This window comes from Echeneis naucrates, chromosome 10 (assembly GCF_900963305.1).
Source record: "Echeneis naucrates chromosome 10, fEcheNa1.1, whole genome shotgun sequence".
NCBI lineage: Eukaryota > Metazoa > Chordata > Actinopteri > Carangiformes > Echeneidae > Echeneis > Echeneis naucrates.
In genome coordinates this window covers 17,875,010-17,902,166 of record NC_042520.1, presented here as the reverse complement: position 1 = coordinate 17,902,166, position 27,157 = coordinate 17,875,010, and the positions used below count along the sequence as shown (strand labels likewise).

At 43.2% G+C, this 27,157-nt stretch overlaps 1 protein-coding gene across 1 annotated transcript in view; it reads right to left on the bottom strand.

The window, feature by feature from the left end:
• Nucleotides 1-578: 578 nt before the first annotated feature.
• The window catches only part of efnb1 (ephrin-B1), a 58,653-nt gene continuing 32,074 nt past the window's right edge, over nucleotides 579-27,157 (bottom strand). The window contains exons 3-5 of the mRNA XM_029512072.1: nucleotides 11,625-11,717; nucleotides 6,052-6,162; nucleotides 579-4,009 (exon numbers count right to left, since the gene is read on the bottom strand). Coding sequence (XP_029367932.1) covers nucleotides 3,618-4,009; nucleotides 6,052-6,162; nucleotides 11,625-11,717 — 596 coding nt within the window. The 3' untranslated portion in view covers nucleotides 579-3,617. The remainder of the gene's footprint in view (nucleotides 4,010-6,051; nucleotides 6,163-11,624; nucleotides 11,718-27,157) is intronic.

Genomic DNA, 27,157 nt, shown 5'->3' with positions numbered 1-27,157 from the left:
TGCACATTGAAAAATAATACTGTGGCTTTGAACAATAGCAGAAATCAACCTACAGTTAGACTCAAACCATGAGCGACCAACATCCGTGTGCTAAATTAGGAAAAGAGAGATGACAAAGGAGAGGGGTGGAGGGAGGGGGAGAGAAGGAGAGGGAGCAACTTTAAAACAAAGGACCGCCTGGGAGATAATGAGTGGTGTAAACCGGATGATTTATTGGTGAGCTCAGTTCGGTCACACTCATACGTGCCCCCCCCCTCTCTCTTCTTTTTCTCTCTGTCTCCACAGTTCTCTCCATCTGGCCCAACAGACTTATTAAAACTGAGAAAAAGATTAATCTTTTGGAGCAAAATGTTTTTGTTACATTTTATAATGGAGTGGAAGGTGTGGGTAACTCAAAGGCAGTGGATTAACACAGTCTTCATATGCAGAGTTAAGTGCTGTCTCCAACAGGGAAGGCGCCTTATCATTCCTAGTTTCAATAACCGATCCATTTCAAAGCCACTCGGTGACAATGCTTCAGTCCTGAACAGTTTCTGAGCAACTACAATCCTGTTGAATGGCGATGTAAAAACTCTGAACCCCAGGTTTTGTTTTTTTATTTTTTTGTTTTTTTTTTGTTTTGTTTTGTTTTGTTTTTTGTTTTTTTCTTTAAACACATGTGGTAACAAAGACTTTGACAATACTGGACACTGCAAGAAAAGACAGCTCACGTGCCCGCTGCAATATTCAGTTTAACTCTAAAAGAAAATAAAATAAAAACATATTGCAAACAGAGACAAAAATGCAAGGATTCATACAAAACACACTTTAAAAAGACAGCTATTTACAAACATCCTCCATTACAAAAATCTAATTTTAAACTTTTATTATGAGCAGTGTTCAGGTGAAATTACATCTTAAATTGGGCTCTATCCATATATTTACATTTCTCTGTTATCTCTTCTTAACCCCCCCCCAAAAAAGAAAATTTGAATAATGTTAAGTGGTCATGAGAATGAATGAATATGAAAAATGGTTTGTGGTAATTTGGTAATGACTCCCTTGGCTGGTGTAGGTGAATGGATGCGCACCGATCCGAAACCAAAATATTTGATCTAGATGTGTTTCACAGAGGGCCACTGAGGGCTGCATGCTGAGTTAAAACACAGGACCACAAAAAAGCAAGAGCAGCTGTTTAGGTTGTTAACTCTGAGGTCAGCGACACGCAAAAGCCATCGGAGTCTTCCCAGAGTCTTCAAGCAGGGCTGCCTTTTATCTCAGCAGTGTATATCCGCGGATGGCAATAGTTTGTGGCAGCAGATGATAGGTCTCTCTGCTGGCAAATAAACATTCACCGACAGTCTGACCGTTTGACTGGAGATAAAACCTGGACCCATCAGTCTTGGCTCGTCTGTGCATGTGCGCATCAAACGTCAGCTCGTGCGTGCGGGCTGAGGAATAGCTGTTCGTATCTTCTCTCCTCTCACACATCATTCACCGGGACTGCAGTGCTCCACACTTTGGCAGCCACACTGTTTGAGAGCACCTAACTCCAGTCCCGAAACAAGTCTGTTCGGCTGCTACACCACAGAGGCATTCAGACACACACAGAGGAGGGGGGGGGGGTGGCAGGGTGGATGGGCAAATATAAGCAGAAATAAGCACAAATGGCAGCCCCTACATGTACACTCTGCCACCCCAAACTAAAGGCGAGCTTTGGCGTACACATCTGCACACATCCAGCTGCAGTAAATCCTGTCTCAGTGCCGCTGCCCTGGGCTGTGTGATAGCTGAGCTGCAGTGTCCTCGCTGGCTGAACACCTTGACTGTGGAATATTCTGCACAGCATTTTTATTCACAGCACAACTGGTGAGAGGATGGAAAAATTAATGCTAAAACTTCCTCCAACCACCCCCCACCCCATTATCCAACTCCCTCCCCACCTTCTTCTGTCCCCATCCGCCATCTTCCTCTCAGGTTAAAGCCAAGTCACAGGAACATTTTCTTCGCCTTTATCCAGCCCTCACTCACCCCCCCCGTCTCTCTCTCTCCTCCCCGGCTGGTGAGTGTGGGCACGGAGATGGCACAAAAATTAGTCACACACTGGCGACGCCACTGACTGCACTGACTCATCTACAGATGGCAGCCAATTGGTAATTGGCATCTGACAATACTGTATCTCAATGTTCATCCGTAGCTCACCATCCAACTTATATATAGGGCATCTTACCTATGTAGGCCAGCCAATCAGTGCTGATCGTCCAACCTACGCCCACTTTTCCTCGGCAGCAGGCACCAAACTAACTCTTTGATGCTTACAGTGTAGCACCAAAGGCTAGAACAAACAACTATCAACCTGCCCGCTGTCTTGAAAACCATCTCCCTGAAAGCTCATCAGAAACAATAAAACCCTCAATTGATGCCAGCTGGAACTCTTCAAGAGTTTTGTAAGATGTCTGTCTGTCTGCACGTTACTCTGTCTTGTTTTTGAAGCCCATGATACAGTAACTTACTGTACTCCCGCCTAAGCCAATAAATCTACCCAGATGCAAGATGGGTCTGTACTTGCCCAAGCGCACTTGCATACACAATAACGCCCTTGGATACACACAAGTAGGGCCATAAATACCAGAGTAACGGTAAAGCCTATATCAGACCTGCAGAGAAGGGAGCATTCCCGGAAACACACACACACATATACACACACACACACACACGCACACACACTTTGACATCAACAGTCCAGGTCAAGGTCCTCTCTTGGAAAAATAAAAATGAGCGCAATGAATGATATGATTGGTGAGAGGATGGCATGATAATGATGATCTATTCAACTCTATACATTGTGCACTTGTAGGAAAAGTCTAACAAAATACAACTGCTTTGTGAACTGACTCAGGTTTTGAGGAAATCCTCCATCAAAAATAGTAAGTAAGGCAAACATCAGAGGTGCGAAGGGAGAGGAACACATTATTTCACGCACTGTGTCTGATACCTGAGCTATCTGGAGAGTTTCCTGGCCCAGCACGGAGCCCTGACTAACACAGGCGTACACACATGCACGCAGAGACACACACAAGCATACAAACGGTTTATGCTTGCACACAAACTGCAGGCTGAGTGGCGTTCGGGGCCTGTGTCTGCCCATTCCTGCCTCTGTGCTAGGATGGTGTGTTTAATTGGGTGTAGCACAGACCGTACTTCGGGGAACTGAGATAAGTTATATCCTGCCCATTAAAAACGGACAGCAAACCAGGAAGCTGAAGTTCCATCTGTTGGTTTGCTCCAGGCCCACCTCCCTGTTGAAGCACAGCAGGGCAGATGTAGAAGGTGGGAGTTGAGGAAAGAAGGAGGAGAAGAAGGAGGGGGGAGTTGAGTAGGTGGGTGGGGATTGTCAGACAGCCCAAATAAACAAACAAACAAACAAAAAAAAAAAAAAACCTCAGTCAGCTCGCAACCCCGCTGGTTACTGGTCAGTGCGTATCTCTCCAGATTTGTGCAGCAGGTGGTAGTAATAACAGGGGCTTGAAGAAGCATCAAGTCCCCAGAATGCAAAGGAAGGTGTTCTTCCCAAGAACATAAATCAAGCGCTCCTCTCTTTCTCTTTCCTGGCTGTGTTGCTGGCTGTGCAGACCGCATCAGACTTTGTAGTAGATGTTGGCAGGACTCTGCGGGGGCATCTCCTGGACAATGTAGACGGGGTGGCCATAGTCGCCGCTCACCTTCTCGTAGTGAGGGCAGTAGTTGTTCTCTGTCCGCAGCGGAATGATGATGTCACTGGGCTCTGTGCCAGCCGTGCCCCCAGGCAGCTTGGGATTGGAGAGCGTGCTGAGCGACAGTGCCGAGGGGCGGGGCTGGGAGTGGGCATTCTTTCTAGAGCGCTTGCGCATCTTTATGAGCAGGATGACAAGGAGGAGGATGAGCAAGAGAAAGATGACACAACCAGCCACAATGAAGGAGAAGAGGGCCGCTTTGGATTCAAAGATGCTGCCTGAGTTTGTCGAGGAGCCCTGGTCCTGATTCATGTGGTCTAGAGAGAAGGATAAAATGAGAGAAAGAGTTAGGAACGTAAGTTAGGAACGAAAGTAGGAAAGTATTGTTATTTACTTTCACAGAAAAAAGAATTTCAAATTTCTATTTTCTAGATTTATTGTATGAGAAAGATTCAAGTGTGTACATCAAAGAGATGGAGTGTTTCCATATGTACAAAATGGAGTGCAAAAGCACTTCAACACTGTCACCTGTTCTGGAAAACGAAAAGTTTTTTCTGCATTATAGCCAGCAAAATGAATTAAGTGTATTCCCAACATTTGTTCAAACAAAATGTTATTTTGAAATAATACTTACAGTACTAGACAGACTGCGAAAGCATCAGAGTGGCAATAAGATTTACAGTAAGCCACTTCTGTCATACGTAGACCTCACTGTTCTGGTACTAAATCGACTATGATCACAGCGCCGTTTGGCGTTGGCTCCACATGACTAACAGTCCTACTGAAGTAATCTAATTGAATTAGCTCAGTTAAAATAGCCTCCTAATGAAATCTGTAGTCATCACTCAGTGTAACCAAGATTGTTGCTCTGATAACATTCAACCCGGGCAAGTTGTAGGACATGTCGAGGCCACATTTGTATGGCAAAGGCCAAGTGAGATGTGGGAAAAAAAATAGAGGAGGTCATATCTGAACATCTGATTTTATTTATCCTTTTGTCTGAGGATTTCAGGATCGGAAAGGGGGGAGAAGGCGAGGCGGGGGTTTTGTTGCTGGATGGGAAAGAGAATGACTGGCTCCTCCAGTGACTGAAATCTGAGAGGAACCAAATCTGTTTTCCATGTATGCATGCAGCTGCTGCCAAAAAGTGGGACCCCCCCTTCCCTCAATAGCACCACCTCTTTACTGTCAATGCCCCCCCCCCCCCAACACACACACACAAAAGCCTTATACCTTCAGACTGCTATCCCCACTAATGACTGCCTCTCTGCACTCAGCTGACCACTCTGCACTCAGCCATTTACTGAGCAGGTAATAAGTGCATTTTCTTCCTTATCATGACTAAATGACAACACTGAAAGCTACTGATTCCAGTCTTATCGGTGAAATCAGAGGCGTGAAGAATTTTTGCACATTCTGGGTGCTGGAGAGAGTAAGAGAGAGGCTGTCAGAAATTTCATTCCTGAAATATCAGCCCCTCAAACCACAGCGACACGTCCTTCATTCCACCCTCCACTTCTTCACTTGACATAATCACGGATCTAACAATGGTAGACAGGTGAAAGCTCCAGAATAGGAAAAAGTGACATTAGGAAATCTTTTTATAGAGTAACTAATGTCAAATAAGCAATTATTAAATGAGGACAGCTTATCACATTGGGACAGACAGAACAGCCTGCACTTGAGGAAGTTTGTGGGATACAAAGTTGTGGAGTAAGTCAAAAAGTTAGTGTAGGGAATGATCTTAAAAAAAGAGAAGAAGAAAGTGGGTCCTCCTATGGGAAGCAGCTATGAAAGGTGCTGGTGAAAACAGGAAACAAGGAGGGCCCAGAGCATCTGAGGAGGCTCAAATGACTTCTTCAATTATCTCTGCTTTTAATCTTCATTGATCTGCAATTCTAATGAGGTGTGAAAAGATATATAATAAAGAAGTATGTCTTTGAGTCTCCTTGGGTGCAGCACAGCCTTTGTGTAAAGTATGAATAAGTGAAGTGACTCAGGGTGAGCTGTAATTGTTTTGGGTGTGGTTCTCTGTTGTTTAATTGCACGCTGCATTTTGGTGAGTATTACTTTACTCTGCTCAACAGTAGTTCTACACCTATTTCAGCATGTTGACCCCCAGCAATCAAAGGAATGCCTGCAGCGTGAGAGAACCATGTGAGAGAGTACACTCTTTTGAAGAGTCAACTATGATTTTTTTTTTTTTTTCTGAGGCTAAACGTGATTAATTTTTAGCAGAACCCTTGAGGCTGTGAAGGCATTTTTTTAGTTTTCAAAAACCTTTATCTCAGTAAAATATTTGCACTTGAGAAACTAGGATGCATCTGAAAAGAGTCTTAGGGTCTGTCAATCTGCTCACCAGGGTTTCCTGGCATCTCGGGTCCACCCTGGTCAGGCGGACTGGGACTGGACTCCGGTATGGCATTGTCTTCTGGAGCCTCCGGCGCCACAGGGTTCGCCGCGTTCGGGACTGTGGGAAACAAGAAACACACAGAAATTCAGCCTTGGCAAGCAACGCCTACTGAATTACAATGACTCGTTCCTCTGCATCGGCAAGGATTATTTTTTATTATCTTTTGATACATCTTTTATACACAGGGAAGGTTATCTTTGCATGTGTTGAAAGAATCTCAGAAGTGAAGATGAAAGCACAAAAAAGGAAGGACAAGTTAGCAAACGCCTGTGAAACACGCCAGTATCCCTGTCCTGTCGTAAAAACTGAGCCCACATTTACATCAGCAGCTCCTTCAGCAAACACTCAGACAGGCATTTCCAACACTGACACTTTCATGGGAGCATAAGACACCCACACCCACACAGACACACGTGCACACACATAAGCACACACCAAGTGTACACTTACAATATACTTAGGCATGGCAGAATGAGGGTAAAGTAGTTATATATTAACTTTTTATTGTTTTTACATTATTCATCACGTTAAAAGGCCATAATATGCCTTATTTATTGCTCTGGCTTTAGCTCCTGCCTGGATGAAGCACACTTCTGAAGAGCAGAAAACCGGGGAACAGGAAGCGGAGAGGAGGGGAGACAAGGAGGAGAGAGGAGAGGAGGGGGTTGCATAAGCTCTGAGGGGAAGGCAAAGGAAACAGACAGTTTATCTGTCTGTCTGTTGTGATTTCAGCACACGCACTTTGAAGTCTTTGTGCGGTAAATACTGGTGGGTCTTTGGCGTGGCTTTTACGAGGGCATGGCCGGCAGACGGAGCACTGTTAGAAACTATTACAGAAGCCAGTCAGATGGTATCCACAGTACACTATCAGATGGTTCGCTTATCTGCATCTGCCCAAAGGCCTGCTTAAGGCGTGCGTGAGAAATAGAGAGTGGGGCGTGTGGGGAGGCAATTTACATTTGACTCTCTTGTGGCAGGTTTGTGTGGCATGTGTGTGGTCTTGAATATGCGTATATGTGTGTGTGTGTGTGTGTGTGTGAGAGTGAAAAGGGCCTGTCAGGTTGGCAGTTTATTTTCTATCTCTACCCCATTTTGGCTTAGACTTTTAGAGGAAAATGATTTGGGTATGGGAAGTCTGGCAGATTGAACAACAGACGAAAAACATCAGGAAAAACAAAGAAGGAATGGAAAATAACTTCATGGTAGAGTTCACCTCTTTTTCCTTTTTTCAATTGTATATATTTATTTTTTATTTTTTAGGTTGGTGAACGTATCATCACCATTAACAAAGCAATGTCCAGACCATCACCAAGTTGCACCATACTGATTGCAGTGGTGGTGAACATAGCCATGAGCTGTTGTGCATCGTCAATAATTGATGAGAAAAGACAGGAGTGAGAAGTGGGAACATTCACGCATGGCAGAGGATATGAGAGGACACGGCGATCTGATTCACTCCATGCATATAACTCCAGCACTGTGTGTCAACCACTGAGCATGTGCGGGGAGCGTTGTAATGTTCTGACCCATTTTTCTGTGTGTACTGCTGACATTTCCCTTAGCTATGCAGACAGCAACTACCTCAGAACTGCCAACCCACCAGAAGGAGGGAGAGGGCGGGGGGGCGGTGGAGGAGCAGGAGTGAGGGAGACAGTGATCGAGCGACACCAGAGAGAGATATGTTGAAAAGGGAGAGAGAGAGAGAAAACCACAGTGTAGGGTGGGGGGGCAGAGATGCGTGCAAGGCAGTGAGTCAACATATTTCTAATGAGTGCTATGACATGATGTGGTGGAGGGGAAAGAAAGCGTTGAACCGTGATAGATGTATAAAATATGGGCTCCACATATTTCCTGTTCATTCAATTTTTCTTCCTTTTTACTTCACGTTTCATATAAAGACAAAAGACGGAACATAAGGCATTTAAAGCACAATTAGATAACAGCGTGTCAGGGCACATAGCTTCCCACAAACGGATGATTCAACGTGATTTAATCTGAGAGTGTCTCAACAGGAAAATGCAAATGTAACATTAAAAGAATGTGTGCATATTGCACAGTGGGATGAGTCAACGAAATCTAGTCCATGGTGCAAAGTGCAAAGGAATAAGAGTGGACATATGGGAGGATCTTGGGGACTTGGCTCGAGAAAAGTGTTGGCATTCAAATGCAGAGACAGAGGAAATGTGGCCTAAACACAATAGCATCTTGGATTCCTGCCAAGCGGAGCCCAGGTTTTCTTGTGTTTGTTGAAACAACATCTAGCGTAACTGCAGAAGGTTGAGTGTAATGCTGTAAATAATGATTATCTCCATCACTGATCAGATTTGGAGGGTTTTCCCTCAGTAAATTCTCTTAAATGTCAGAGAACAGTGAGTGTACGAACAGTCCAAAAGCCAAATATGTTCTATTTTATTCAATACGAAGAGAGAAGCAAATTCTCAGTTTTCACAAACTACAACCATAAATGATCCACTTATTTGTTTATTTATTTATTTTTGAGAAATGACCATCATATGAATGGCAATCAAATTAATTTTCAGTCAACTCTTTAGGCAATTTTCCAGAAAATCCTTTCAGCACTATTGGAGTCAATGAAAAGTTTAAAAGACATCTAATTAAATTGCTTTTATGCATGGAAATGATCAGCTGATCAATATTTATCTGACATGTAAAAATAAATTTTTAAAGCAGAAGACGTTAATTAATGTGGATACAAATACTCAAGCAGTCAAAGTTATACTTACGTACACTGTTTCGGTAAATTTGCTTGTTTGTGTGGTGAAATAAGTAATTTAAATTTGTCACCACGGGCTCAGTGAATTTCTAATAGTAATTTTTCAATATTTTCACACATTAATTGCAATGATTGGCAGATTCAGCGTTAATGAAAACAACCATTAGCTGCAGTCATAACAGTGCCTTCTTAATGTTCTCAGGGAAAAACAATCCGCAAAAATGGTTCACAGCAGTCAAACCAAAGTCTCTGTCAATGCTCTAATTTTTCATGGCTTATTCTTCAAATAGTTACTGGGTTGGATGGGCACATTATGCATCAAAAATTCCACTCACAGAAATAGACTTAAAAGTAGTAGCAGCTGGGCCAGCAGCATCTCTTCTAACAAGGTTTTTAGGGCACATCCAGTATGAGTGACAGCTCACTTCAGACCGTTTTGGGAAATGAGTGCATGGCTTTGGCGAGGTTAAGAAACAGCCAGCAGCCACAAAGAGCAGACGCAAGACGAGAGCAACTTTCCTAGAACTTTCCTCGAATTAGACTTTTCCTTTTCAAATTTCATTTACATGCCCAGAGAGTTGTTTTTTTTTTTTTTTTCACTCTCAGGTAATCGTTTAAAAGTAAAAGTCTGTGTTGGCTGCACTCATGCAGACCTGTTGTCATCTGGCAATGCTGTTGCAACCCTGTCAGATTGCTCTAATTGACCTACATGGGGAGATAATGTGATGCCTGCCTGCTTCTGAGATGGTTCTGGGTATTTTTCCTCCGTATCTGCTGAATTTCTTCAGACTCAAACCTTGCTAGCATCAGCAGCTTGTTAGCTTCTATTCTCCCGCCGACTGCCAGGATACACTGCTGTCAACATGCAGGCCAAAACACACACACACAAGCATGCATACATACACACACACACACACACGCATATGCACATGAACTCCTCTTTTTTTTCCTCTCTCTCTCTCTCGATCGCTCTCTCTGTCTTTCTCTCTCTGCGGACTTTTCAGCAAGGCAGTTTATTCCTGACATGTTGAGATCTCGCTGCTAAGCTGAATAAGATCATCATGGCGGACAGATGTTCCTCTGAGATGGTGGTTAGTGTCTGTTTCGGTCAAAACAACCACACTAAGGAAGAGGGGATTGTTTACAGAGTAACACATCTGTGTACTGTACCCTGTCAAAGTCAGGATATAGACATACACATATTGAGCAAAAGTGCGTCTAAAAGTGAAATGTATAATGCAAACCAAATGTTGTGTCCAAGGATATCTAAACAAAGCTATCTTGTTTACTTCCAGCATTTTTAGATGACTTACCCAAACTGTATTCTTACATTGTGATTTCAAACACATTTTCACTCTATGATGGCTGTATAAGAAATGAGTTGAGAAAAAGCTGAAGAAGATCATAAGATTAAGTGGAGTCATTCTTCAGTGTAATTTTTTTATTTGGCTGTTATTTCTTGGTGATCCCATTTTCTACATTATTTGCACAAACTGCTTTTGTACATGAGAAGATTTATTCAAAACTACCGTATATAGTTATTAGAGCTCGGAAATGTGGTAACAATCTACAGCATGCATAACAGATATATCATGATTTAATTGAGAAACCATCCAGATGGGAAAGTTCTTTCATGGTAAACTTATACCCAATAAATCAGGGCACTTCATCACTTTGAAGCAAAAATCCTGTAAATCCAATAGTGCAGTCCATAAAGCACTGCCGCTTATTGATTTGTAACTTTGCCTGCAATGACCTGGTATAACTAGAGACATTAAAGGGACAGTTACCTCAAAGACATTTGGATGCAAAGAAAAGTCTCTATCATCATGCAGAGTATATACACCACATCAGCCAAACTAAAGCCATGCTGCTGTTCTAAAAGTGAAATTTAAAACTAGACCTTCTTTTTGAAAACACATTTATGACACACACAAATCTTACATAAATGTGTATGTATATGCGTGAATGTAAAATTGTGTGTGCTCCTCCATATATATGTATATACATACACACACATCACACGTGCACACGCACACACACAAGAGTGAACGAGAGAGAGAAAGAGATTGGTTTCTTTGTGAAACTGATCTAAATACTGTACTCTGAACAAATACATGTGTACACATGTATAAATGTTTAATTAAAGACTGGCCCACTCTGTTTAGGTGTATAATAATATATCAGTAAATATGACTAATGCAATGTAACTGTGTAATCAATTACTTATTTCTAAACCATTTATTCATCACAAAGGAAGTCATTGTTGCTGAAATTTTTTTCTTATAATTTGATTTATAATACTCCCGTCTGGAAAAAAAAAAAACACTGTGTGGAAATGCATTTCTTAGCTGTTTACAAAATATCACCTTTAAGCTTTAGATTCAAATATTTAGTAAACAGAATAACACTGCAAATACACAAAAAATTACATATAATTTTTTTGTTTGCATTTCACATTTTTCTTGGATTTGATCATTTTGATAGCATAATTTGGTTATGTTATTCAAAGATTAGATTGTCAGTATGATGCAACAATAATGTCACTTCAGCACCCAGCTCTGGGTAATACCACTAAGACAGTCATAAAAGAAATTGAAAACTGTCCTGTTCATTTCACAACACAACTTCACAGTTATAGAGAGTGGGTCCCGTCAGAGACCGGTGGCGGACAGTCACGCTACGCACACATGGCGATAAATGAAAATGTCACACCAAAGTGAAACATGGCTTTGAGGCAGCAGTGCTGGATTGTGTTGTACATATGAGGTGATCCCACATTTACCTTGCCCGACTTTCATGATGACTTTCATGGCCCGATTCTTGCACACGCCTCCCTCTCGGTTCTCGAGGCCTTCGACTGTTCCATTGGAGGTTGCTGGAGGATGAGACATAGAGAGAGCAGAAGGTGGAGGATGAGAAGTGGTGGAGGGTGAGGAGAAGGAAGGCAGGAGGAAGGGGTGGAGAGAAGATGACACACTGGTTAATGAGGATGTCCATAACCTAAAGAACTAATCAATATTTACGACAAGTACTGATTAGCTGTTCCAGTGATTAGCCGTTCTCACCCTCAATCAACTGGCAGCTTCTCTCAACGGTATCTTTCATTAACACAATAAAATGAAGTCAAATGAATGGAACAACAGCAGGGGCTACTGAGGGAGAATTGGGGCTAAGGTATAGGGGAGGAACATGGACAAACCTGTGTGTGTCTGGGTGTGTGTGTGAGAAAGAGAAAGAGTGTGTGTATGTGTTTTTGGTCTGCGCATAGTTTAGCAGTGAGACATGCCAGCAAGAGTTCCAGCTGCTTGCCAAGTCCTCGAGCAGCTTACTCCCTCAGAGCCACATGTGTCATTACTTGCTGGTAGTGCTGAGAGCTAAATGTCTCCCTTAATGTTACTGCATGAGTGTGTGTGTGTAGATTTAAATATTAAAGTGTGTGCGTGTGTGTCAGCCCCTCTCCATTTGTTTGAAAGTGAGTGTTGCTTTGACTTGAGTGAGGAGCTCAGGGTCGAGGGTTGTTTATTCAATGTCACATTCACTTCAGACACTGTGACACAATTGGCTGTCTATTTTAGGGCCCATGATAATGACCTAGGGAGACAGAGTGTGACTCTGACCTTTACACTGAGCGGCTAAGCACAAGCCAGTTGTGTGTGTGTGTGTGTGTGTGTCTATGTATGTTTGTGTAAGTGTGTGTGTGTGTGTGTGTGTGTGTGTGTGGCTGTGCGTCTGTGTGGGCGCATGCAATGGCAGCTCTAATTTTGGAATTCCCCAAATGTTCTCCATCTCCGCTTCTGCTGGTTTAACTTCTCCCTTCCTCTGAAATGCTTTTGTTTCTCTTCCTCACATTATCCATCTTGGTCTCTCTGTACCTCTTTCTCTCTGTTTTTTCATTCACTTCAGTGATTTTTTTTTATCTGTGCTATCTGGCTCTACCCCTCCTCTTCCTTCCCTCTTAACTCAATGACCACCTCCCTGGGTGATTGCTTCAGATGGCACCCTCATTATGATGAGATAGTCTTGGAGTGGGTGCTCATCTAATGATGACACAATGAGGCAGACTCAACCACAGATCTAAGGGGGCAGGGGTGGATTTGGGCAGGTCCAAGCTATATGCTTCAAAAGTTCAGTAAGTTGTGTCTCTGGCAAGATGTATCAATGCCTCTACATGCGTTTTCCTGCCATAAGCTGATGTCGTACCGCGCTATGGCAAAGCTCATCTAGTTGATTCATGCCTTGTCATTCCTAAGCGTTATTAATGCTGACATTTTGTTGCCCTGTGGGATTTCTGCTTTGTACTCTGGTGAAATTGGAGAAAACTAAATAATGAATTGCACTAATATTATGTTACATTATCAGATCATTCTCCAGCTCCAAATTACAAAGGGCACCACAAAATTTTGTTAGTGCGGCTAGAAGACGTGATAATTTGTGAGAATGATTGTGATAACATCGTGTCGGGAGCTCTTTGGCAAATTCCCCTGCTCTAGACTCAACATGAGTGAGTGAACTGAACAATGAAATATATATACAAAGGTATGTGTGTGTGTGTGTGTGTGTATATATATGTACACAAGGGGACAGTAGAGCCGAGTGGAGTGCAGAAACAAAGATTTAAAATTTACGTGGCACATTAATGTGAATGAACACTCAAGGCTAAGTGAGTCTTCTGATTTATGTAAAGTCTATGGAGGGAGCATGTCTCTGCTAAAGAGAACATTCAAAGACAGAGAGGTGAACTGCTTGTTTCCCGTCTTAAAGGCCCACTGAAACTCAGCCAGAACAGCCCAGCCGCTGCCACACGTGCTAACCTCATCCTGCCATTTTCCACTCAATTTCTCCTCTTCTTTCAATTTTTCAAATTTCCAGGGCAAGGTTATACAAAAATTAGCTCTTTGAAGATCGAGCTCAAAGGCGCTGAATAATCTGACTAAGAGTAAGCGTCATGCTATGAATTTTATCCACTCAGGGGGAGCAAATCTTCTCAGTGTTAACTTGCTTCTGTCATCTAAATTAACTATTCCTTCAGGCTGGCTGAACAGGCTCACTGCATTACTGATGTGCCATGATGATAAGTTGGCCCTCGGAGGATTCTGTTTAGGCTAAAAAACTGAAAGAGAGCTGGATTTATAAAGAGATGATCATTTTATATGTTGTTTGTATTCAGGACATTTAAAACGTCAAATAATTCAAGGCCCCCACTGTACCGCTGGAAATTCATAATCCGATTAACTGTGTCCAATTTTAACCACATTTCCTTCTGTGAAGCCATCTTTTAAGAACTGCTCAAGATGGAAATCAACTACAGGAGCAACTGTTGAGTGCACAGAAGAAAAAGTCCTCCAGACGGTAAAATGCTATGAGCTCCTGTGGTTGTCATTCTCTGCTGTCGGCGTATTTACATCTATCATGTCAGAGTTCACTCAAAAACAAGATGATTGCCAACCAAGGTTCTCAAACTCACTAACCCTACAACAATGACACACGGCCGGCTTTTCTTTTTTCTTTTTTCTTTGGTTTATAAGCCTCTCCCTCACTCTAGCTCCTCTTTATCTACCTCAATCTTTTCTCTCCCTCTAACCCTCTCTCTTGTTTCATCCCAGCATACTGACGTTAATCCAAATCTGGATTTCCAGATATTAAAAGGCTGACGGTCATGTTGTGTTTTGGAAAGAGGAAACTGGGAATTGGGTCTTCCTGTATGTCTCGGTGGAGATAAAAACACAAGGGGATAAAAGCAACAAGAGAAACCAGAACAAAGAAGCTTCATGTTTGCTGCTAATGATTTAGGGGAGCAGACAAGATCCGTGTTAGGGGTCCAGGATACCCAAAGAACAGGTCATTGCATGAAGGAATGTCACGTTTTTTTAAAATAAAGCGGTCGGCTCCAAGAAGGGGTTTTTTTGGTGTGTGATTTAAGGCCCCGGTTGTGGGTGTGGATCATTGGCCGCAGAGTGACTAGCAAGAGAACAAAAGATCTACAGCTGCTGAAGTCATAAGAGAAACCAGGTGCCAAATGTTGATGTTGGGAAATATCTACAGTACAAATGTATCAGCCAAGAGAAAGCCCTACATGGGAAATAGCTGGCCTGCAACTACAGCTCCATCTAATACTCCACACATAGCAACACCGCTAACACGTTAAAATGCATTTATAAATGCACACATTTCCATTTACACAAATGCACACAGATTTCACAAGGACATTCAGGGGAGAGAGGAAAGTCTGCTCCCGGAGGTGCTGCGAGGAGAAGAGTGGGAGATGTGTGAGAGATGCGGTGCTGACTGGCCGAGACGACACAAGCTAAGGCTAGAGCCCGATGCGGTGGTCTATATTTATTCTCAGGTCTGCTAAATGAGGTCACTCAGGTGGTCCTGCTGAATACATTCCCCATCTCCATCATGAATCATCTGCTGCTTATTATTCCTGTCCAGCCCAGGAGGGTTTTGCTTTCATACAGTGCAATGGGCTTGTGTGTGGATGTATCCACGTACGTGTGCATGCGCCCGAGTGTCTATGCATTCGTGCACGTGCTCACATGCACCACATCTGCCCAAAGCACTGAATGAGGGGATAGACACAGCCGGTGTGACAGACAGAGAGCAGGTTGTTTAATGAGAAAGTGGATGAGAGGTGACATTCATTGGCTACCTTTCACACACGGCGCCCCCGCCCCTCCATCCTCCATCCTCCATTCTCCCCAGCATTCAGACTTCCACTCAGACGAGCCAAGCAGGGACTGGGTTGTCACAGGAATCAGAAATAATAAAATAAAAGTGATAATAAAAAAAGCTAAATACACCAACAGGCACTCACACTTAGCATCAAGGAGAAACACCACCATCTATTATTTGTTGAGCTGAATGCAACCGGTCAGATGTGTGTCTGCCTCAAACACAGCATAACAATAGAAATGGCTATTTCTCATACTTGCGATTTCTATTCCTATCTCAGCTTTTGTTTACATTAGCGAACAAGAGTCAAAGTGGAGAGAAGGAAGAGGGAGCCTATTTGCACAAAATATTTCACTCCTGAGTGAGCACAGAGAGGGTTAGATTAGGTTTATGGGCTTGATTCCAGAGATAACCCTCCCCAACAGATCTGGCATGCAAGCAGGCATACACGTGAACACACACACATGCAAACACATACAGAGTGAGGTTGGCAGACTGGAATAATACTGAGGGATCTTGATGTTTGCACTTTGAACCTTTTCTAATCCAGAGTATTAGGGCATGGCTAAAGCCTGATTATGGTAGAATGAAATGGATCTAAATAGATGTCCCAGCCCATCAGCCTTCCATTTCTTTGTCCTAGAAATAGAAATGGAAATCTGTAATCAACCTCCAACCCCTAACTTGCCATCTCTCCCACGTAGCCTCCTCCGCAGATTTGGCGTCGGCACAGAAAATTCATTCAGACTTTTCATATCATCTCAGATGAATTGGGTGCACTCAGCAGGGCCAGTGTTTTCTCCTGCTGTTTCTCCTCGATAGCAGAGCTCAGACATTATAAAAAAAAAAAAGAAGCTCTATCATCAACTCTTGCTGCACATTTTTTGTGCTATTTTGAAAATCCAATATTAAATTTAGTTTAAAAAGCAATGTGAATTTGAGTAATTTGCATGGACAGGGCTGATTTCCTAATCATTATGTCGCGTAATGGTGAGGGGGGGGGGGTTCCTGTCCTAATTTTGTTTTTGCAAAGCATCATCTTGTAGCTGCTCTGACATCGCTGTGTGCTGCCTGTTCTCAGGAGCTGCTCTGCTGCGTGTACGCTGTGACGGTAGCTGCATTGGTGTCAAGGTTTAAGACGGTTAACGGCCCAGTGCACACAACTGTTGCTCAGCTCACTGCTTCAGTATACAGCCAGAGGGGGAGCTCCTCTCCTGTGTACTGATTACACTACTCTTCTTCCTCAGACGCACACATGCACTTGCATTTACACACGCACACACATATTAGCAAAAAAGCAACAGTATGCACAGTTGCACACACACAAATAGGTCTGGTCGTGAGGAAAAAAATACAAGACATGTAAGCACTTGGAACTGCAAAGCGAACACACACTGAAGCACACAGGGACATGTGCATCCACGTACACAAATACATATTCACACATGCACACACACACATTGGCTGCCTGTGTAGCCAGAAGATCAGGCAGGATTTAAGAGCTCCTCTGGCACCAAAATTACAGGGTACCTCTAAATCCTCCCAGCAGAGAGCACTATGGGATAGCATAGGGTGGGGTGAGGAGGGGTGGTGATGCTGGGGGGTAAGGGAGGGAAGTGAAGTGGTGAAGTGTGTGTGTGTGCGGTTGGGGGGTTGAGGTGTTCAGAGAATAAATGGAAAGCGGAGTGTTGGGCAAGGAGAGGCAGGAGAAGAAGCGGGAGATTCCTTCTTTTTTGAAGACGAGAGCGTGTGCAAGCCGGGGAGGAGTGAGACTTGATCTGTCTGAAGTGTGCTTCCTTGTGTGTGCGTGTGTGTGGGTAAGTGTGTAGGATGGTGGATAGGACTGTCTGTGTATGCATACATATGTCAGTGAGAGAATATGGAAGGAGGTGATGAAGTAAGGAGTTGAGTGGAGGAGAGCTCAGTTTGGAAAAGAGAAGAAGTGGGAGGTGATTTCTCTTTGTGAAGCAGAGGAAGCAGATGCGTGTGTTGGATTTTTGTGTGTGTGTGTGTGTGTCAGTATGTGTGTGGCTGCCTGCTTGCTTCCCTCTCACCCACACTCACCTCAACATTTCTGTTACATTGTCCCCTGAGTTTCCTCTGAGTCTCTTATCAGCATTTTGGCTACAGTGTATCTGTGTGCATCTGAGCTACTCTTTGTCAAGGTGTGTATGTCTGTATGTATGCATTTGTGCGTATTTGCGCATGTTGATATGGTTGGAATGATATGTACATGAATGTGAATTTGTATGTCCGACTGTGTACAAATGTTTGCTGATGTGAATTGTCCTTGGTGATTTTTATTGCAGTTGTGCATGTATGGTTCCAGCCAGGCACAGATTACTCAGCCAAAGGTTGGTCATTATGGACTTCTATGGCCTGCAACGCTGGGCCTGTGCCTCAAGACTACTCATGACAGCTTTTAACCTCTGCAGAGGACCTGTCAGCAACTCCCAAAGTGTCAGTGTGTGTGTCTGCGAGTGTGTGCGTCTCTGTACCATACTAACAGCCTGCAGACACAGAGCGCTTCTGCATCATTTAGCTGTGGGCACCTGCGTGTCACATCTTTGGTAAATCCAACGGGCAGAGCTTTTACACCACTGCACTTTCTGCTCCCCATTTCCCAAATCAGCATGATGCAAAAACCCTGTGATCTTGTCCACAACACAAAACTTCCTTGTGTGTCCTCGCGCACAAGTAAGAACACAGAATGACATTGTCCTGTATGTGTGAGCACAAGGGAACACATAAGACAGGATGCACTCATGGATAATTTTCACATAGACACACAGCCACGCCTAAACACAAAAACAAAAGTACACACATGGTGCAGGCCTTCTGTCGGATCAGTAGGAGATAAAGGATGCAGAATAACAGGAGGACCTTGGGGAGCAGAGCAAGTCATCTGTCTCAAACATGAACAGACTGAGCGCACTCCAACATGACAGATGTAGACAGACTCATCTTAGAGCACATCGCATCCTGAACCATTCTCCTGCACGAACTGCCCCCCCCAACAAACTCTCTCCCTACCACACATACACGCACTGAAACACAAATAAACATTCACAAAACGAAGAAGGCCTGCTCAAAATGTACATGCACGACTCTAAGCCGAAACCCACATAATCTGACAGGTGTGCACTGGGGGAGAGCAGATCGCAGAATTATGAGTGGGGTCGATTGTCACAATAAAACAGAGTAAACTGAGGGAGGGTCAGTGGCTTATATCTTATATAATACTATAAGCTGTTGCATATAGTATTAAAGTTATGAGAAGCAAAGACAGCAGTCGAAGCATTCAATGTTTATTTCATAGCCACCCTTTGACCGTGAAATTCAAGCCTAGCGTGACTCTGTTGTTTTCAGTATGGAACATTTTTAGATATTAGCTTTTTCAGCTTTACCAGCTATAATGTATTCTGTTGTGTGGACAAGTTGCCAGTGGCCCACACAACCCTCCCTAATGACAGAGTAGCTAATTGGCTGTAATGGCTCTTTTCACCGATATCACTGAGCTGCAGCCGCAGAAAACCTCAGCAATTTTACACAAACCATGTGGATTGGGGGAAAAACAGCCTGAAGAAGTTGCCTGGCCCTGAGTCACTCTTTTCTGCCTCAGCTCACCAAAAGACGTGTATATCTAAATGCACGGGCACGACCACAAAGAGGCATATGAACCTTTCAGGTGTTTTTTTTTTTTTTAACTGTTATTTTTGTTTGTTTGCTGTAAATGTCATGTGCAATCAACTAGACAATTATTTTTAAAAACTGGCACAACCCTAATGGGCCCACACACATTAACACCCTCGAATACACAAAACTAACAGGTGAACAAACATGCCCTGAAAGCTACGCAGATGCAAAAACACCCAGCACACACACACACACACACACACACTCCTCTGAACTCTCCTCTCAGACAGTGCATCATTTGACTAATAGCAGCTGAAATGTTGCGTGTTCAGAGAAATAAGCGGGCAGAAAACTGGGTCAGAGAGAAAAAAGTGGCATTTCACCTTCCTATTCCAATTGGCTAAAGGTTAAAGGAGATGCAACACATGCTGAAGCGCACATACGCGCTAAAGCTAAAGGTTAATATTGTACATGTGGGAGTAGCAGAGTTACTCTTTATCTCACTCTTAACCAATGTGTGTGTGTGTGTGTGTGTGTGTCTGTGCGCGCATAAGGCTTGTTTGTGAGCTATTGTGTGCAGTGAACACTGAGTACACAGGGTTTCACCCTTAAAGTAAAAACAAAGGGGTCTTACACTCTAGTCTTTCATTAATGCCATCACTGGCCCTGTGTTTCTCTTACCACTGAAGATATTGGGCAAGATGCCCAAGCTCATCGACCAGCAGCCCATTAATCCACAGTCAGTCAACATGACTTCTTCTACTCCTGTATTCTTTCGCCAGTTTCCTATCTACACTCATTTCTCAATTTTTTCTGTTGAATTGACTGATCATTTTCTGCTGCTACTTCAAATTAAGAGCCAGACAGGCCCTCGCCCAGACATACCCTTTGGCCGTGCCCAGAGTTGAGATCATTCTGGGGAATTCTAGACAAAGAAATGAAGCATATTATTCAATTTTCATTCCCTATTAACCATAATTTTCTACTGGAGAGTGTTGGGGAGAATGCCAAGAGAAACTGAGAAAAAAGATAGGTATCTCTTGAGCATATTAAGAGTAACAGCCCTGAAAATTCAACTATGAAACGGCTAAAAAAGAATCTCTCCATTAATGTCTAAATAAGGATAAATAATTCAATGTATCACACAGACAGCAGATAAAACGATTCGTTTGCATGCAAAAAGATGGATGAAATATTTTTTAATCTAAATTTTAGATTGGATTTATGCATGTATCTACTTTTATTTTATGAAATTATGTGTTTCCTAGTTATTACAAATCATGTTAATAAAAAGTAAATCACTGGGTTTTCTCTTACTGTGACCCAGCTACTACACAGGAAGTACAGCCTTAGACATGAAGCTTTGCAGCAAGCCAACTTGAAAGATTTGTGTTCATGATTTTCAACCTTTTTGACTTGTGACCCCAGAAACTCGTGACCCCTGAGTACTCATTAAAGTCTGTTTTATCTCAGAATGTCCTCATTTCAAAAGGCCTGAAGAATATAATTTTTGTGTAGCGGAAATATGTGTTGTCTATTTCTATCCATATCTTCTTTCGTCATCGTCAAAATAATGGTTACATCTCAATTTTCTTGGGACCATTATTGATTCTCCACCCTTCAGTTATTCTAAAGGTGAGAATTCTCTCACTAACACCATGAATAAACAAACTATAGTCTTCTGAGCTCCTTCTCATTGCAATAAAACCTGCAAAATTACATGTTGTCAGGACAGAAAACAAGAACAAGGGCTCCGATGATCCCATTATACCGTAATTTCCAGAATATAGAGCGCACCTGAATATAAGTCCCACCCGCTAAATTTAAAGAGAAAAGCAGTTTTGTGCCTATACAGGCCGCAGGTGTCGGAAATATGGGAGGAAATGGCATATGGCAGGAATTATGTTACACAGAAAGATTTCACCTTTTTGCCAGAATGATCGCCTTTAACTTGAGAGCTGCATCATATGCATTGCTTCGTGTGTTTTCCATGATAAGGGTGTGTGCATGAAGCGCAAAATAAATGACTGATCTGAAGAATTTAGCGTGGGTGCGTTTAATTTAATTCAAACAATTTCATTGGTCCACTCTGACCTGTTCGGTAATTTCATTGGTCTGATGTGATGCTAAATGTATTGGCGACATGAAGCTTGTTACCCATAAAAATCCATAAATTAGCCGCAAAGTTGTTTAAGCCTCAGGGTTCAAAGCATGTGAAAAAAGCAGCGGCTTAAAATCTGAAAATTACGGTAGTTTCTTTAGAAATGCCTTTGTATTAAACTTAGCCGATTATAACTCCCAGTAGTTTTCCTCAAAAACATCCACATTAGTGGGTGGTGTTGGTATTGTCAGGTTACATGTGTAATCAGCTGACAGATGCCAACCGAGTCTCTTGGTGAGTTTGTTCCCCAGCAGGAGGCTCATTGATGTTTTCGTCTTGCTTCATTTGCACTGATAATCACATGAGGTGAACTGTGGTTCAAGCACTAAATCCCTGCAGATGACAAAACTGATCCTTTCCGTCTTCTCTCTGGCCTTTGTGGTCATCAACAAAGGTGATACAGGACTCTGGACTCTTGAGAGGAGTTGCCCCGCTCAATCTCAGGGTCCACGAGCCACAAATCAGCCTGTTCTGCCTGATAAAAGCAGCGCTGGGAGGGATCGGAATGTGGTGGGAGATAGTTGTGGCATGTCAAAGGCCACGAGGCTCCAGAAATCTACACTGACTAAAGAGCTAATCTGTGAGCAAACTCCCCCCAAAGGGAAATCAGAGCCAGAGCCCTGGAACAAGTTAACGAACATGAACAGCGGAGGCCGATATGTCCTCAGAGGACTCATGCTCATGCATGTAAAAATGTTCTCAGAGGAACTGTAGTCTGTGTGTGTGTATGTGTGTGTGTGTGTGCGTCTCCCCCTCTCTCTCATTCTCTCTCTCTCTCTCTCTGTGCGTTTATGCAAATGTGTTTAGATGTGTGTATATGTGTGTGGGGCTCGCTTGTGCCTGTGTGGAGCTCCTACACTGAGTCCATTCATCTCTCTGCGGAGCTCCATTTTCACTGACCTTTTCAATCTGGCCTGCAGAAGAGAGTTATGACAACCAAGCCAGCCGTGTGTTCCTCTGCACAATAACACATATCAAAGATGGGACTCGAACAAACAAACAAACAATAACTCTTACCATGGGCTTAACACTTCCACTCTCAAATAAGTGTTGCTAAACAAGCTCAGTGAGGTTGGCTACTTTAGGTAAATGATAGGGAACAGTACAGGGATGTGATGTGGTAGTAGCAAAGAAAGTGTGTGAAGGCAAATGGAACAAATGGAACTGAACGCGTCCTGAACAGAAACGCTACAAAACCTCACATCTGGAACACAGGTATGAGGGGATGTTGAGGATTTTTGCTAGATAAATGCCGTGTGAGTGAGTGGTTGAATAAACGTTTTAACACTTCAGAGATTACAGCACAGACAGGCAGTAAAGACGGTAAGATTGACAGAGAGAGAGACAAATGTCAGAGACAGAGCAAGAGGCAGACTTCACTTGTTAAAGAGGAGTGAGTGGATGTCAGCCCATCTGTTGCCTGCAAAAAAACAAAATTTTGCAAGAGACAAGACATAGAAAGAGACAGAGTTCTAGAGAGAGGGGAGGATGGTGCACAGGTGTGAAGCTGCACGTGTGTGTGAGACCGTATGCCAAAACCCCCAGGGAATCCTGTGTACCTGCTAACAGAGAGCTGACTGAACAAACCTGACTGCAGCCAACATGGGACCTAAGTCAGTGCAGCTCTGATGCACCCACCCACACACACACACACACAGATACTGAGAGAGGCACGGTGACACAGAGACACACAGATACGAAACAGATCGAGCGGCCTGATGTGGCTGATGTGTAAAGTGCCAGCGCTCCGAGCAAAGCTCCAAACCACAGAGAAGCTTTCGCCAAGCTCTGAGGCCAGGCTGCAACACAAGAAGCAGGAAAAGAAACACACTCTTCCTCCCTTCCCCTGTTATTCGCCAAAACCCCAATCAGAGTGCACAGCAGACCACAGAGAAAATGCTGCTGATTACATCCTAATACACACAAAGCCAGCAGCTGACGCACATATACAAACGTGCACACACATACACACACACACTGATTACATCCTCTCTGGTGCTCCTTTATCCTCATCCCTGGTATCGGTTACATGGTAAGGCCACGCTGATCGAGGATCAGTGTTTTTTGGGAGAGTTCGGGAGCTTAACCTCTAGTACAAGAGCTGAGCAAGACCGAGGCTCCGGACCCCTGTGCCCCCAGCACAAATAAACAGCTACAACACAAAAATGTCTGGCAGACTCGAAACAATTTCCTGAAGGATCTGTCACTGTGCAAGAGAACAGAGGAATGGGAAGGAAGGGGGGTGGGAAGAGTTAGATCTAAGGAGGAGGGAAAATAGGTGGAATGGAAAGGCAGAGGGAGAAAAAGATTAAGTTGCAGGAGAAAAAAGGGAGAGAAGGAGCAGAGAGAGAACAAGAAAAATTGGACCTGCGGGTTTGGAGCGGGAGGTAAAAATTGTTCCGTTGTCATCTACAAAATCATCAACTTTCCGAGAGGCAGCACAGCCTGAACTCAAATGCAACGCGCATTTATTTGAAGCCATGACGCTTCTCCTTATGCATCCATCATTGCACACACGAACAAACTTACAGCACACACATTATACCCATGGGACTGCTGACTGAGAGTATCTTGTGCTCAGCTGAGCAACAGTTCTCTTGAATGTGCATTAACAAATGCACAATGCATCAAGCAGCTTCTATTACGCCAGAAAATCTGTGCAGAGAGGAGCATGAAGCGGTTTTTTGAGCATCCATTTGGATCTGAGTATGAGATATATATATATATATATATATATATATATATAAATATATATATATAGATATAGATATAGTTATACATTTGAATCTGCTTATGTGGCTCTATGCTTATTTATGCTTGTGTTTGTGTGCACACACGCCTCTTGTGTGTTTGTCTGCTCCTGTTACTGTGTTTGTGTGCCTGTGGTTGTGCTGGAATGGAACATGGACATTTTGCCACTGAGCTGAATTCACAGAAACGGGCTTGGTCCTGGCCTGTAGAGCAGTATTTAGACTCTGTATTTATGCGTTGGACAACCACAGCAATCTCTATCACCGCCTTGTGATTCATGTTTGTTTGCTTAGCTCGGTACTGATTCGATTCCATCAAGAAGCTCCTTTTTCTCTCTTGCTCCCCCAAAACGTTTTCCACAGAAATGTTCACGCCATCCCCGGTCAGGGTTTCATCAGCCACCCCTCAGCGTAGCTGACCAAGCATGCAGTGGTTTCCATAGCGAGGATGCGACATTAAAACTAACAACCTCTATAATTATACATCCATATTTCTCCGATGAGTTTGTGTAAACAAGCCCGGGCTCCAGCTCGGGGAGGCGGACTTCTTGGCAGGCCCAGGCTAAGGGTGCCACTGAATGGCTGTCGGAAAACAAAGCCATTTCAGAGTGTGCCTTGGAAAAGACAAACCACTGTTTTAAGGTTGGTGGAGAGGGAGCGGGAGCTCAGTCTGACAGACAGAGAGCTGTGATTTGAGCTTAGCTATTGGCCAGAGAAGAAAGACACTGAGAATATGTGTTGTTGGCAAAGCAGAGGGCAAACAACCTCAGACATCTCAGATGGAGAGGGAAATATGCATTTCCAGAATGTTTTAGATTATGGGCTGTCATTGTTTTATCCTGTGCTCATATTTTTTTTTATAAAGCGATACACCATTGTCCAATATAATTTGCCTTATGGACAATGATGCTCATCTTCTCTTGTCCTACATTTACTTTTCCTAATCACTTCAGACTATTCTCCAAACTTGCATCTTTCCAGCAGTCGTAAGATGTCTCCTCTCCTTTTGCCTGAAGCTATTTTAGGGCTGCAAAACCACAGAGATGGTTTCTGCATGCCGGATGGAATTAAAGAAACCAGGAAGCTGCTTTCAATAATTGAAAATCGCTCATAGAGACTAGAGTCATTCAGCAAATGAGTTTGTGTTAGTCGGGAGAAGTAAAACGAAAACAAAAATCAACGGTGTTGTTGTTTCGCAGAGTTAGCTCTGTGGTCTCTCGTGGTCTCTGTGCTGAGAGGAGATCTAAGCTATCAGTTAACAGAAATGACTTGAACACAGACTTCCCACAGCAAACACACACACAAAATACTTCCAAACATGAGAACAGAATAATGGACGGAGAAAAGGGTGGTTGGAGAAGTGGGAGCAAGGGGTGGCACGGAAGAAGCGATAGAGAGGGAAAGGCCTTGCACGTAGGATAAAATATTCTCATACGATAAGCATGGAGCACAGGCGAGGAGGGATGAGTGTCTGCGTTTGGAGATGCACGGAGCGGACTAATTGAGATGAATAAATGAATATATCAGCTTCATCTAACAGTGACGGGTTGAGCTGTAACCAATGGTTACCATTCACTTGTACAGCCGCGTGAAGCAGCCCTCCCTCTAAAAGAAACTCCCCACTGCCCTCTTACCCACCAGCCACCTCCCCCGCCTGCCGCCCTCCCACTGCCCCTCCACTCTAAACAAACTCCTCTGTAATAAACGAAAGGCAATAACCAGCGACAATAACGCTGTGCCTGCTAACCCTCTCTGAATGAAATATCCAGAGGAGAAGTAGCAGAGGCAGCCTGGATAGATTTGCAAAGCAAGCAGAAAGTCATATATTACACTGGCACTCTAATAAACACTAGGCCATATTCACTCATGTCGGAGGGGGGGTTGGATGGGTGGGGGTTGGTGGTTAAATCTCCTTATCCCAGACCACGCTGCTCCGCCGGTGCTAACCTGACTTTGAAAATAAAATCCGTTAAGGCTTCCTGATTAGCTACTTAAAACTCTAAAAGGTAACATCAGTGACAGCAACTCTGAGTCAATCCACTGCTGATTTTCTACGTGAATCCACTTCAAGCTTTTTGCTTTGTATGGTAATCTATTCTTTGAAAAACATGAAACAACATAATTTGATTTGACACCTTTTTACAGAACCCTCTAGAACTTTGGGATATAAAATAATAAACCATTTGTTGAGCAGTTTCTTTTATCCCAGCATTTATCCCGCAACATTTGAAATTGGCCAACAATACAAATCATTATTTCAGCTACATTAGGCGATTTTTAACCCAATAAAACAATGTTTCCTTTGTCCTTAACTGATGGCAAGTATGTGGGAGAGTCCATAATGGTTGCAAAAGGAAAACCCTGCACCATGTCTCTTGCTTGTAATTAAAATATTTCCATAAGGTTTTACAGAGGGAGGTTACCAGACGGGAACAGTTTTTAGTTTCTCACCAAAAATTCATGTAATTGCGAGAAAGAAATGTGTGAGTTATTTGCATCTCTATAATCTGATGATCAAAACGCCTTTTGTCTTTCTCAAGCGCTCCACCGACAAATGCAACTGCCTTTTCTTTCCAAGTGGCTGTGATTTGATTATGGTAATTTTTTTATGTGAACTTGAAAACATGACATTTAACTTTTTTTTCTCCCCTAATCAGATTACTGTTACTGCACTTAAATCAAGCTACAAGCCTGCCAGTATTTATATTTATTTTACTGTGCGCAGACTTACACTTGGGCATGTTTTCTCTGCTCTTGAGCTCACTTAAATTAAAACCACTGAGTACCTGCGTGGGAGTGCATGTTTGCACATATGTTAGGAGTGTTTACATCCTCGCAAATGTGGGGCAGGGGAGGATCTTGTGATCTTCTGCAACCCGGCTGAGGATTTCAAACTTGACCTTCAACTCTCACAAGGGCAAATAAGTGGAGAAGACACTGACTTGGAAAAGGCGGTGTTGCATTGGATGCAAATGCTGAAAAGAGCACTCCTGGGGGGTTATTCGATGGATGGATGGGGTGTAATATGTGTAGGATGTGAGAGCAAAAAATAACAGATATGCAGAATAAGAGCCCACGCCAAGGAGCATGAAT